Genomic DNA, 14,024 nt, shown 5'->3' with positions numbered 1-14,024 from the left:
ACAAATATTGTACGGTGGTCAACAAATCACCAAAAAAATCTCTTGAGTTAAAAACTATTCTATGCATATTTAATATTACCAGAATAAGGCTGGAAAAGGTTTCGCTCAAGACGCAAGCACACAAGAACAATATCATGTATGTCTTGACTCAGTACGCTTCAACGACGAAACATAAAGACAGTTAAATGATTTAATGGTTGACAGATCACTACATGTCCCTGAACTTGATTTAATTCTGTCAGGTTGGTGTATTGTGCTTATACACAGCTTGTTCGATAGCTGTGTGTTCTTTGCACTGTCTGCAGCTACTTTGGAGACTCTGAAGTTAGATACATCACCTCTGTGAAGTGACAAAGAAAGGTAAGCCGTTTTTTATCAGAGTTTGCATTTTCGTCAGTGCATGAACTTGAAATTGGAAGTATACGCGCAAAATTTATTCAGGCTGATGATGTTGTTTGACAAATTTTGGCCTTCTTTACTCGAGACCGCCGTATTGCCTCCATTCCTAACCTCACGAGTGTATATTGTTTAAGTATCATTACAATGAAAACCAAACATGATATAGATCAGTTATCGTGATATGTGCTTGATACAACGGTAAATAAACTCAAGGGAGTCACGATATTATTTACTTTAGCGAGCGATCCGAATTTTTTTACTTGATGCAGTTGAAAATTTACTGTTTATCACTTATGACAAAAACATGCTAATAGGGCCGAGTGGTGTACCCCTGCGGTATATCTCTTTAAGATATTCAGTTGGAAATGACAAAACAGAGAACTACAGATCTCGGGTTTCGATCTATATTGCTTTTCATCATGAATTAGATACAAAGGAATTTGCTCGGCTATATTTGCCCTGCTGGGTGTACTCAGTGAACAATTATACAAAGAATTATGCCCTTTTACCATGTTTTTCAGTTTCACAGCTTCAATCTGTAATGTAATCGCACAAAGGAAATCCTTAAACGAAAAAATCTTCCATGTTGATTCAAGCACTTCGCAACTGCTTATTTGACCAAAGCATGTTTCAATAAACGCTGAAGAATGTTTAGCAAACAAACAAGATGTTTTTGACGCCGCTAGATAAATCGATCCGTATTTTCTGTCCACCGCCATGCCGCGATGTCAAGAGACAAATTTAAAATCAAAAACTGCCATTTTGTGTAGTCTTTTGCAAATATGCTACAAGGCTAAAACTTCTTTCGTCTTACAATTAAGCAAATATAAAAAGACAGTTTACACTACCTCAAGGTAACTGTGGCCAATATTGACCGATGTTGGCTACCTACTGTTTGGTCCTCAATTAAATAGTTTTAAAACAGTCGTCAACATTTTTTCCTGTATGTGAGCACGTCATGACTGTTCTGCGTGCAAACTTTGCCATCGCAAAATCGAGAAGTTTTGAGTTTGTGGTAAGTGTTAGAATTATTTCCATTCTCCTGGTGAATTTTTTTAATAGTTCAAGGAACAGAAAACGGAATTAGAAGAAACGAATGTCTGCCGTTTGACGGCGTAAAATCGCATACGTGCCTCGAAATCTCTAACATGTAACCACAAGCCGGATTTATTTGAATAAGGCCTCACGTTTATCATTCACTCTCACTGCAATTAATTCTTTCAACGTAGTTAAACTACACTTGTTTGTCTGTGCGATTAAAAAGATATCAGCTTTTGTTCTGTAAGGTATTATAGCGTGATTCAAGTTGTATAATTAAAGTTTTTGTTCGAACAAAAAACGTGATCAGTATCGTTCTTTGGAACCGAGTTTCAGAGCATAATTTTTTTTCTTCTTCTGCTGTAGCTAATGTGTTTTGACAACGGGACAACAAGAAAATCAGCTGTCTCATTCTTGAACATTCATTTCAGCAATCAAGCGTCATGATGTCTAACCCCGAGCTAACTGGGGCGCATCTTGAATAAATTAAAAAAAGTTTTTTTTATTTCATACTCGAAGGAGCTCAGTCACAGTATTTTGAGTTATTTGGCCTTGCACAAAATTACCTTTAAATTGAACGAAAGAAACGTAAAAATGATAGTGTACTAAGATTTAGCTCCTATTAACCGAGCAGGAGGTCTGTATGGGAGAATCTTGACCGAGGTCGTGAATACGTACATATTACCGAGGTCAAGATTCTCCCATACAGACCGACTAAGCTCGGTTAATGAGATATTTGTTATATGGCAAACAAGAACAAATTAATTGCGTTTAATGTAACTGGTTTTTACTAGCTGACATTTTGCTTGCGAACGGCGATGAGCTGAACTAAATCTGCCAAGGTTTACTCGTCCTCTTTACTTTTCTTCGTCATCACGTTTTTTGTGAATTTTGTCACTTCCACTAATATTTCTATAAGAAAATAGTCAATACTTTTGCACTTTAGTTTGCAACTTTTTCACCGCAAAATGTACCCAGTCTAGATGCCGGTCGCGGTCCATATCGATTTCAGCCAGTCAAATTCGTGAATTCGGTAGTTCCCAGTCCTTGTGAGACACAGCCATATAAAGAATTATACCAAAGAGATAATAATAAACCATAAAGGAACAAGGATGGTTAAGGATAAAGAAGATTGGCAGAGATTACAGACGAAGAACTTGAAAAATTTAGGCCAAATTTTTCGAGATGTGCAAACTGTGACGTAGCTGCTGTAACAAGTTCTATATCATAATGATAACGGTTGCGATGACGACTATATATCATGTAACCGAGTAAACTCGTATAATTATCAGTGGTTTCCCGAGAAGTAGATAAGTGGTCAGCGAGTAAAGAGTTTCAAAAGACGCTTATTTCTACCTCTGTGTTTTAGACAATTTGCCAAAAAATCAGTCAAGGTCGAGTTATAAAACTCAAATAAACATGTGTGTTGTCATGTGAAAATTGCATTTGACGTCAGAAAACCTAGTTCCTGTCTGCTACTTATTTTAGAACGAAGTCTTAAACATTCTAGATCTGCGAAACAGTTTAGAATGAGGGCAGTTTTTTAGCTTAAAACGAAGAAATTTGTTTTGAAAATGTTTTCAGTTTATATTGGTGTGAGTTTTTTTTCCACTTTACTGAAATTACGTAAATGACGAATGACAAATTGGAGCGTATGCGCGCATGCGCGGGAGTCGCTTGTGTTAGAAAGTTATAAGCACATGTATGCAACTAGTTAAACTATCGCTAGCGACGAGGTTAAGCAACACATCACGAATCCTTTAGAGCGTTTGAGTATCGTAAAACAAAAGCCAAAGTTATCACTCTAACCAGTCACAAAGGAGACAGACAATACCGTGAACCAATCAAACCTCGAAGTAATTACATGCAGCTAACGCAAAGCGCGGGAAAACGAGAGCGAGCGAGTCATGATTGATTTTGGTTTTACCTCTGATTGGATGAAAAATTGGCGCGAGTTTTTTAAGCCAATCGTGTAGCGTGGTAAGTGCACTAAAGATCAATTACTTTTCGACACTCCGATGGAAACCGCTCTAAGATTGTTTGCCGGGCTGAAGACAGAGGCAAATAACTGATGGCTGCGAGATATTTTTTTGTTTTACCATTGGATCAGTTCGCTAGTTTTTGCCAAACGTTTGCTGTACAATAAATAGCGACCGCTGCCTTCGATTGTGCAGAATAACTGTTAGCTGCAGCAACTTGCTCATTCTCCTCCCCTGGTTTGCATCACGGAAGAATCGCGACTGGTCGCAACCAATATTTTGAGCATCGTAGGGTACTTGGTTTGTTTTCTCAGCCAATCAGATTTCAGTGTCAGATTTGACTCTCAACCGGTCGTTTTAAGAATATAGCACCTTGCACTTCTAACAAATTATATAAAAAACCGTGCTGATATTTCTGGTTTTAAGGTTGACCGGCTATGTGGAAGGTTCCGCACTTTGGCAGCTTTGTTGCCCTGGTTACCGTCTCTTACCTGCTGTTCTCCATGGGACCCGCGAAAACCAGCGCCTTCGGGGTCGCCTCCAGTTCAGAGTGCAGGAACAGTTATAACCTGAGTGACGAACTGGTGAATAAAACAGTCGACGAATATCATAATTTTACAGAGGGTCCCAGGTCTCGTACTATTTTGGCCATCCTCGGCAAAGTCCTGAATGGCTCCTCCAGGTTTGAAATCGCATCTGCCTTGAACATCTCCACAGATTGTTTGGACTACCTGGACTTCACCTTGCCGGAAGTTGCCCTGTTTTTACTGAATACGTCACAGTTTAAGGAGGTAACTTTCGATGACGCCTTCCGTGGCGTGTTCGTCCCTGACATCGATGAGGTTTTACGGTTAATCATTACCGCGCGTCCCCGTATTTCTGCATTTGGCTTAAATGGCAACGAAACTCTCGAGGAACTGGCTCTGTCATACAACGTCAGTCTGACCGAAATAAGAATTGTCGAGCTGCTCTTACTTCCTTTTAATAACACCGACACAAATTTACTTGCTGCAATGTTGGAAACAGCCACTGCGCACTCGTTTGACCTTCTCAACCACACCACAGAGGAACTGGCGGTCATTTTGGATGTGCGACATCCAGACGATCTCAAACATTATACATTCCTCCAGTTATTGAAGATCTCTTTCGCTGGCGAAATATTTTTCCGTGGCTTACAAATGAAGATTCGAGAAGTTCGGGATTCTCTGCATGTTACCTGGTACGAGATTACACAAGAAGTGGTTAACGTGACAAATGTTTTGGATCTGGTATTGACGAAGGTTCCTATGAGATTGCGTTACTTAAGAGGGTTTTTAATAGGCGCGAAGCGAGAGGACCTGGAACTGCTGAACACCACCTTGGAAGAATTCGCGGAACTGGTGAATATGACAGTTACGGAGTTTCGAGATTACAAAGTTTATCCACAGCTTGTATTGTTCATCGTGAAAACAAAGAAGGAAATTACTGTCATTAATGGCGAAACGAAAGTGGAGATTAGAAGAGCTGTACACGAGATTCTTATGTCATACAGTGTTAATATTGAAGAATTAATCCAAGCTTTCAACTTGACTGAATTTGAAATTAACGAGTTAAGTCCCCTGAGGATTGAAGTCTTATGCGCGAGATTTACCTTGATACGTTATGCAACTAACCTGAATATGACCCTGTCCGACGTCGCCGAAAAATTGAACAAAACTGAGGCAGCGCTGTCGCACAACTTGACCGTGAAAGAGTTTCACGTGGTGATCCGAAAACTGCTGATAGTTCGCACATTTGAAGTCATGAGTCACATGCTAGGCGTGAGCCAAGATTTCCTGAAAAATTCACTGGAAATCAAAGTTCCTCTCTCAAGTCTATCATTGTGCGAGCTCGACACATTCCTGAACATTACTAGACACACCGTGCTGGACTTAAGTGAAGTGGTAACTCAGAAGACATTAGCGTTTGTGGTTCAGATCAATGGCGTTTCCATTACCTTTGTTTACAAGTTAACAATTGAACAGTTCATCACTCGAATTATGCGCCTCGATATACATTATATTTTCACTATCCGTGGACTTCATTATTCCTTCGACTCATCTCGCTTACAAATTCTGCAGAAGTATACACTCTTCGACTTGGAGAGGCTGTTTTATCTAAATGGAGAGATCTCGGAACAAAAGTTTATCATCTTCCGTCGCCCACTGATTTGGATCATCAATAAGATTATCTATCTGGAAGAAAATGGTAAGTTTCGAAAGTTTCTCTGATTTGATATTGTTACCGTCCGCATTGTTAACCTATCACTGAGTTCATCCAATTGTGAACCGCGATTTGAGCGGGAATTTCTTAAAAAAACCACGATGTCAGGCATCTCGCTTTGGAGAGAAAAACTGAAGAAATTGCGCATTGAGAACAAAGACATAGGACAGAGAAATCGAGTAAAAGAAAAAAAGCGAGCATAGTGATTTTTCATAACTTGCAACTAATTGCATTCGTAGAGTAATCCTGGATTAGCCTTGTTTGACTGTCTCCCTTTCAAACAGATGTGGACGAGTGTGACCGGAAGCAAGACAGATGCCACCGTAATTCACACTGCAGTAACCTTCCTGGAACCTATGAGTGCCACTGTCCCCCGAGGGGATACCGCGGGAGATATTGTGATGGTAAGTTGCCGAGCAGAGGAGGGGGGTGCAGAAGGCGCACACCCGGGGTACGGTGATGGATTATCAATTTGGTTAACCGATTGAGTCGTTAGCTCATATCCAAAGGACAACGACAACAACAAAACAAAAACAAAGGAAAAAAAAAATACTATTTTCAGGTTTAAGTACTATTTTGACGAGAGTGTGGAATATGACTGGATCAATATTTCAAGCGAATTGGTTTTTTATTTCTGTGTTTAGTGTTTGGAGTAGTCATTTGAAAACTAGGAGAAGGTTTAGTTAACTAACATGAAAGGCTCTCTTGATTTATTTCTTGAAGTGTTTAATCTTCTAATGTGTCATATTTGTTTATATTTTAGATATTAACGAATGCCAAGAACAGCTAGCAATGTGTCCAAGGAATGCATATTGCAGAAACACCCCTGGTTCATACCAGTGTATATGCGGAGTGGGATATAGACACAATGCTACAAGTAACACTTGTGATGGTAAGTTATTTCAATTTTAATTTGCAGCATTTCTTGTTCCCTTCCTTACATACTTACATACATTACAGACATACTTAATTTATTTAAACACGGTAAAATTTTCAGCGTCACTTCTTCTTCCATCCTTCCTTCCTTCCTTCCTTCTTTCCTTCCTTCCTTCCTTCTTTCCTTCCTTCCTTCTTTCTTTCCTTCCTTCCTTCTTTCCTTCCTTCCTTCTTTCCTTCCCTCCTTCCTTCTTCCCTTCCTTCCTACCTTCCTTCCTTCTTTCTTTCCTTCCTTCCTTCCTTCCTTCCTTCTTTCGATTAACAATTTATCCAATTTTTTTGTTCGTTTGCTCGTTCCTTTATTATTAATTCACCCATTTTATCATTTGATCGCTCGTTCGTTCGTTCGTTCCTTCATTTATTATAATTTTTTTTTATTTTTTCGTTCGTTTGTTTATCCTCCTTGTAATCGCTTCGGGGCAGAGATAAGCATAGGCGTAAGGGCACCTTCGGACTTTGGGGGAGGGGTGGGTGGAGGGGGGGGGGGGGGCGAGGGCGATGACCTTCTTGCCCGAAAAAATTACGTACTGCCCGAATGCGTGAGCATTGAAATCGCGATGCAAACGCACTCAAATTGCATGAAAAACAAAAACGTTCTTAACAAATAAAACTGCTGTAATGCCAGAAAATAGTAATATTTCAGAGTTTACATTCTCAGTGACCTCTATCAACAGTCTCGGTCTAGTAAAATCTAAATCTTATTAAAAGAAAAAGTCTCCCCTTCCATGGTTCTGTCCGATTTAATTAATATCTTGTCCGTACTGTTCACAATGACTTTATTGCCTTAGTCGCGCTCAATACGGAGACATTTGTGTTTCAAGAAGGACCGTTTGGACGTGTTTATTCAAGACGAGCTTCTCAATATACTCAAAGAACAACATGAGGCATTGCTAGACGTCCTTCGAAATAGTCTTGTTTTGGCGACAGGAGACTTGCAGCATACACTGCAAGCCTTCTATGAATTCATTAGTCCCGTAAATGCGATGGTAAACAACATGGACGAAACAGAGGAACACCTGCTTAGAAAAATTCAAGAAAAAAACTAAAGAAAAAAAACATTCCAAACGGCCCTTTTGAGAGCCGCCACAAGAACAAAAGTCTTGGTCTTCGTTCGCTTTGATTCGTGTCCTTGTTTTGTTGATGAAAAATTGGAAATAGAAATATCGTTATTGTGAATTTCCACGATACACATTCAACCGACTTGTATCTAACAGAAAACCCCAGCTCATTCATATAATTTCAGTCTGTCCTTTTAATTTTTTGGCAAAGCAAATGTCAGAGAAAGTAACTTAAAAGCCTTGAAACCTAAAAAACCAAAAAAAGAGGGCGCATCTTTTGTCGGGAGCCTGAAAGGTTAAGGTCCACCGATTACTGTGGCGTCTTCGGTGCGGTAACGATACTTCAGATCTGCAGCGTATACAAATGATACACTTTACCTGATACTACTCAAACTGCCAGCTCTCTGAAGAAACAACTCAGTTGACAGCCTGCAGACTCTTGGTCTAGCGTCTAATAACACAGAGATTAATAAAAAGTAACTAACTAGAAACTCTATTTACGAGTTTTGGAAATCACGCCAACAGCATTATTTTGTAATGTTTTATCTCAAGTGTCGTTGCCCGAATCATGAGCGTTTTGCCCGAAAAATTATACAATTTCCGCTGGGAGGCTGCAGGATCCCCCCCCCACCCCCGCCCCCAGCTTGTACGCTTCTGGAGATAAGGCAAAGTTGGGTGCAGAGACCTGTTCATGGCCTGCAAGAGACTGACTCTAGACATTTGGGTTAGAGGGGAATTGGTATTTGTTCCCATACTGCTAGAACGCCATTCAACATTTTGTTCCATTGTTGTTTTCACAGATATTAACGAATGCGACAGCGTCTTTGACAACTTCTGTTTCTTTGGAGGATTTGATTGTAATAACACGGAAGGATCGTATTACTGCATATGTCCCAGTGGGTCCAGATATGACAATCGATATTACATCTGCAGAGGTAAATAGGCTTAACGTCACTAGTCTATAACTTGGCTAGTCTCTTAAGCTTACAGTCGAAAGATTGACTTTGTTACCAACACACAAACAAAGAAAAAAAATAATAAACTAGCAAGCAAATAGTGCGACAAACAAGGGAACAGTATAATTAAAATCATCTGCCTTAAGCCATTGGTAAAAGACGAAAATAGTGAACAGTCTTTAAATAGTTTTTTCATTTTAAAGGAAATGGACAAATACCACTTTGCTCTAACAAAACGACGCCTGCTTGTACTTGATGTGACTCGTCAATTTGTACACGTTGATGAAACTGATCAATATGCTATGCTTTAAATGGTACTTGAACATTTCCACAGAACAGTAAGCAACCGCCAGCGATGCAGATCAAGCTGAGTTCTGCTGACCTGTGCTGCTTTCTTTTCTTTTCAATTCCTTTTTTAGACATCAACGAATGCGATGAGGATCCACATATATGCCACAGGATCGAAAAAAATTCAGACTGTAGAAACAGGCGACCTGGCTTTGAATGCTTATGTAAAAGTGGCTTTCAGCCTTTTTACAACGACAGTGTAACCCCAAGAGTGCTAGTGAATTGCACAGGTGAGAATTTGCTTTTTCTCTGAAAGGTGGAGTTGAGGAGGGGGTTGGAGGGGGGGTGGGGGGGGGGGGGGTTGAGGTCGGAAGGGCAAAAGAAGACATCGAATATTGTTAAGTGAAAAACATAGATTAGAGAATATGGATTCGAATTCTGCGGAGATCAAAAGCGTTTTTATCTCCCCTATTTCCTTTGTAGGGATAAGTTACAGTTTTTTTTTCAGCGCTTTTAAAAATTTCCTCACAGTTAATTCGCTGTCTTCTAATCTCTTATTTAGAGAAGTCTTTGGTCATAGCAACTGACAGTTGGTATCATTTAGTACTAGTAAAAATATCTTTTACGTTCATTTGACTTGGTTTGCTTGTTATCGCGTGGCAGATATCGACGAATGTGCAAGTGGTCAGGCCATATGTCCTTTGAATTCCGAGTGCATCAATTTTGAAGGCGGAGCTGAATGTCGCTGCTTACCTGGTTACCAGCTGAAGAACGGCAAATGCAGAGGTAACACAAACACAAAACAAACACAACAACAACAACGACAAAAAACAATAATACAAAGCACAACAAAACAAAACACTACAAAACACAACAAAACTCTACTAAAGACAGCAAAACAAAACACAACAAAGAACCAGCTGCAGAACAAAACACCACTAAACATAACACAACAAACACAACACAACAAAACACAACAAAGAACCAGCAGCAGAACAAAACACCACTAAACATAACACAACAAACAAAAGAAAACAAAACAAAAAAAAAACACAAAACAACAAAACATTACAAAACACAACAATACAAAACACAACAACAAAACAAAACACAACAAAAGAAAGCAACAAAACTCAGCAACAGAAAAACAACAACAAAAACAGATTGCAAAGTACAACAAAACACAACACAATAAAACAAAATAACAAAACAACAAGTTACAAAACACAACAAAACAAACACAGCAAAACACAACAAAAAACTTTAGCACACATACAAAACACGACAGAACACAATAACGTGATAGAAATTCCCCAGGGAACGATACAATAGCACGTTTTTCACCTTGAAACAAGGGAAATGAATAAAATGCAAGTTTGAAACTCATTTTATGGGGGTACGTGTTCTAACGAAGGGCTTACACTCGGAAACGTAATCTTCGCAAACTTACCAAGGCAGTCAAGTTACTTTTATCAACCTCATAGATGATAAATAGATAATTGTAACTCACTAGTGTACCCTGTATAGTAAGTGATATGCATGTAGTATTTTAACATTGTTATCTCTTCTTGTTATTTTTTCCAAGCTAAGCGGTTCATTTCCGTTCTATTGATCTGGATTCGTGTGATAACGACAAGAACTTACACTCGTGTGGATTGTCCCAGCGGTTTTCCTTACTTTGGTAAACTGCACAAGAAATTCTATGTTAGTATTGGTTCTTTGGTTGTGGCTTCAGGAAAATAATTCTAAGTACCGATCAGTTTCTCGCAGAATAGCCTCGATGGTGTGGTGAATATCACACCCGACTAGTATGTGGGGAGACTCGGGTTCGAATCCTGCTCGAACTGCTCGGGACACAAATTTTTCTTTCCTTTCAGAGACGTATATCGAAATCCCCTTGTAAGTTATTTAATTATTTCCATCATCGATCCTTTTCTATTTTCTAAACATTGATGTGTACTTCTTTCTTATTAATTACCAAATTTCTTGTATAGAACTCCACGCAATTGTTACTTGACACTAAAAATTGTATAATCACTTCGATTCCCAGTGACATTCTTTTTCATCTCAACATTACTCCCACTTTTAACTATCACACTAGACAAAGTGAAAGGCGTTGTTTTTAAAGTTCATAAGCAAATTGTGCAATTCTTGTTACATTTGTTTCGTGATCTCTGTTTTGTATCGCTGATTTTGTTATTCAACTAGCATAAGCTCAAGTCTTTTACAAGCCTACTTGTTAAATGTGAATCCTCCACACAACGACCTTCCAATCAAACAAATTTCTAGATGATTAAAATTCTCACCACTGACTGTTTTTTAAACTCTATCAATTTCATTGTCTCCAGCTCCTCGAAATACGTGATTTACAGTTGTATATCTAATTTTAAATACTGTTTGATGTTACCTCAACGCACTTGAATTTCACTTCGAAGACCACTTTTTAGATTTAAAATTCCCATACTACAATGGCTTCCGAAGATTGCCGAATAACTACGAAGATTTCCCGAGGCAAAACAGAGGATTGAATGAGCGCGTATGTAGGCTCGTCACGTCGCTGGTGAAAAAATTTCTCTTTTTAATTCACAGTAAATGGTTTTAACCCAGGATTATCAGTAGTTCGTATAGTGTGATCGTCCGGGTGAGGGTAGTTCTGAAAAGAACTGTTGTTGGTGAGCGGAAGTCATCTTCAGAGTCAAGTCAGAGTCTTCTTGACTCTGAAGATGACTTCCGCTCTGGTTGTCGAAATGTCAGTCACCAACAACAGTTCTTTTCAGAACTATCCTCACCCAGATGATCGCACTATACGAACTACTTTCTAATTCATGTTAATAATTGTTTTCAGATTTACCATAATGGAATCATCTCCGTTGGGAAGCGCTATTATCGAGCAGAACCAAAGAAACTCAAAGATCTGAAGAAGGATGTTATTGCTGTTTTCTGGGCCAACACTGATGTCACACGCTACACCAGTATCACTTACCAAGTCGTCGATCGTAGCACGCCCGAGTTCCGAGAGGTATATTCCAGCAGTCTTACATATTATTATAGTTACTCAGTGTATGGCTGCATTAATGTGTCCCCTAGTTTTTTATATACAGGGCAGTTTTCAATTGAGTGTCGAAAGTAATCAGGCAATTACTTTGGTTTTGCTTTTTCTACGGTTTGAGATTGGCTGAGTCGTCTAATTGGTAAGTAATTGGTTTGGTTTTGATTTTACGACACTTAATTGAAGACCGCTCTATTTAATAATCAGATTATGAGTTCGAGATTTAGGGAGTTATAGGGCGCAGACTGAGTCAACTATCACACATAGAATACGAGAGCGAATCATCTTATTGTCCTAGTATAAATCAACTAATCGTTCAAAACTTTGTCTAAGTTCGTTTCACAGACACTTTGAAAACGCAAAGAAGCGGCCGCCATTTTGTTATTAACCGCACACTAATAGGCTACTCACTATCTACAACAGAAGAGAGAGTCAGTAGCGTAGCTAATCAAGATAGAACGCTGGTAGATTTAAACTAACAATCATTAAAAATTACCTTAAGCTCGCAGTGTAATTGACGCACAAACGAGTTACCAACGTAACCGATGTTATTTGTGTTATCTCAGCAATTGGACAATACCACAGATCGACTAAAGAACTGCACAGGAATTGACCAGTTTCATGCCACATGGATGTTGGTTGTAACATGGGAAAGAGTTTCACCGTTCGCCAGATTTTTCTTCTTTAACCCATATGTGCATGAGGTATTTGATTATAATTAACTGAGTCATTAAGTTCTCAACGTTTAATGTCGTTGTTGCATGATGGCACTGCGATTAATTATTAGCGTGCTGGATTGCAGATCGAAAGGTCTGAGTGACCCGGACGGGGTGACTGTGACGCGTTTTGCTCCAGTATTGTCCGTCTCCATCCAGCTGTACATATAGACTTCGGCGAATTCAATCTTGGAGGGAGGGTACACTGGGATGTTCTAGCGTTCCATCAGGGGGGATGGGATAGGGGGAGGCGGTTTGCTCTGATTTTAGAGAGCTCTGAGGTACAGGTTTTAACAAGTCAGGTTCGAGTTATAGCGGGTAAACGTTTAATAAAAAATATCGTGAAGGGACAAAAAAGAATCCATCACTTGGAGTAAAGGAGAGGTTCGAGTTACCGAGAGTCAAATAACAGCAAATGTAAGAAGCAATTTGAGGGAAATTAACTCTTGGTTTGTTAGGGAAATTCGAGTTGACTGGGGTTCGAATTTTGGAAGTCAAAACTTGCTCTCTTTTTTTCCAGCAAAGCACTTACCAAGCTGTTCTGATTACAAATGGCACTGCCTCCTACGTAATCTTCAACTACGAAGACGGTGGAATGAATTGGACCAGAAGACTTCAACGAAAGTGCGCCGTCGGGTACTCTACCAAGAGCAAGGAGTACCATTACCAAGATGACGACTCCTTCGAGGAAAACATTTTCCATATCGACTCCAAAGAATTTGTCGACGACGACAGCAGAGTGCGGACACGTGGCTACTTCTGCAAGTCTCTTAACACGCCAAACGTACCTACACTTACAAACGAACAGAAGTGTATGAACTGGTACAACGAGGAACCCGACCCGGACTTTTGGCTGGCGGAATTGAATGATTGTCCTGCCAGTAGGAGGGCTGCTCGTCGAGACAATCGTTACAAGAAAGTAAGCAGCAAAGAGAGGAAAAAAGGCAGCAAAGGTTCCAAAGTTGATTGCTACGAGCTGAAATTCGCGACGCGTGTGTACGGCGCAAGTCACGAGTGCTGTTACTTTAAAGGTGGACCAAACAGGGACGCGTTTGTTTCTGAGCCGCCCGAGGCTGGTAGAGCTTACAGGTTCGTTTGAATATAGGAATATGTATAGAGAGCAAAAGAACTAAATTCTTATTGTGGGGGTTTCAGAAATCTTCTCATATTCATAAGTTGGTGTTTTCTGATCTTATATATATTTTCAATTAATAAATGGTTGTCACACAACTAGTTTAGCTGTTTAGTTATTTTGGGTGACCAGCAACTGCATGTATTTTTAATTTATTTATTATTTATTAATTAAGTTAATTTTACAGTTCAAATAAACCTTGTTGTTGTTGTTGTCATCATTTTGAAGTTGA

At 39.4% G+C, this 14,024-nt stretch overlaps 1 protein-coding gene across 1 annotated transcript in view; it reads left to right on the top strand.

Moving 5' to 3' along the window:
* The first annotated feature begins 219 nt into the window (after positions 1 to 219).
* Positions 220 to 14,024, top strand: part of LOC110049983 (uncharacterized) — a 29,283-nt gene continuing 15,478 nt past the window's right edge. Inside the window, exons 1-11 of the mRNA XM_089285557.1 lie at positions 220 to 360; positions 3,843 to 5,642; positions 5,942 to 6,061; positions 6,421 to 6,549; positions 8,452 to 8,586; positions 9,027 to 9,185; positions 9,559 to 9,681; positions 10,481 to 10,599; positions 11,741 to 11,914; positions 12,511 to 12,648; positions 13,181 to 13,749. Coding sequence (XP_089141683.1) covers positions 3,854 to 5,642; positions 5,942 to 6,061; positions 6,421 to 6,549; positions 8,452 to 8,586; positions 9,027 to 9,185; positions 9,559 to 9,681; positions 10,481 to 10,599; positions 11,741 to 11,914; positions 12,511 to 12,648; positions 13,181 to 13,749 — 3,455 coding nt within the window. The 5' untranslated portion in view covers positions 220 to 360; positions 3,843 to 3,853. The remainder of the gene's footprint in view (positions 361 to 3,842; positions 5,643 to 5,941; positions 6,062 to 6,420; positions 6,550 to 8,451; positions 8,587 to 9,026; positions 9,186 to 9,558; positions 9,682 to 10,480; positions 10,600 to 11,740; positions 11,915 to 12,510; positions 12,649 to 13,180; positions 13,750 to 14,024) is intronic.

This window comes from Orbicella faveolata, unplaced genomic scaffold (assembly GCF_042242905.1).
Source record: "Orbicella faveolata isolate gen_17 unplaced genomic scaffold, um_ofav_v1 contig_13, whole genome shotgun sequence".
NCBI classification, from domain to species: domain Eukaryota; kingdom Metazoa; phylum Cnidaria; class Anthozoa; order Scleractinia; family Merulinidae; genus Orbicella; species Orbicella faveolata.
The sequence above is the reverse complement of the archived record's forward strand: the minus strand, read 5'-3'. Positions and strand labels throughout refer to the sequence as shown.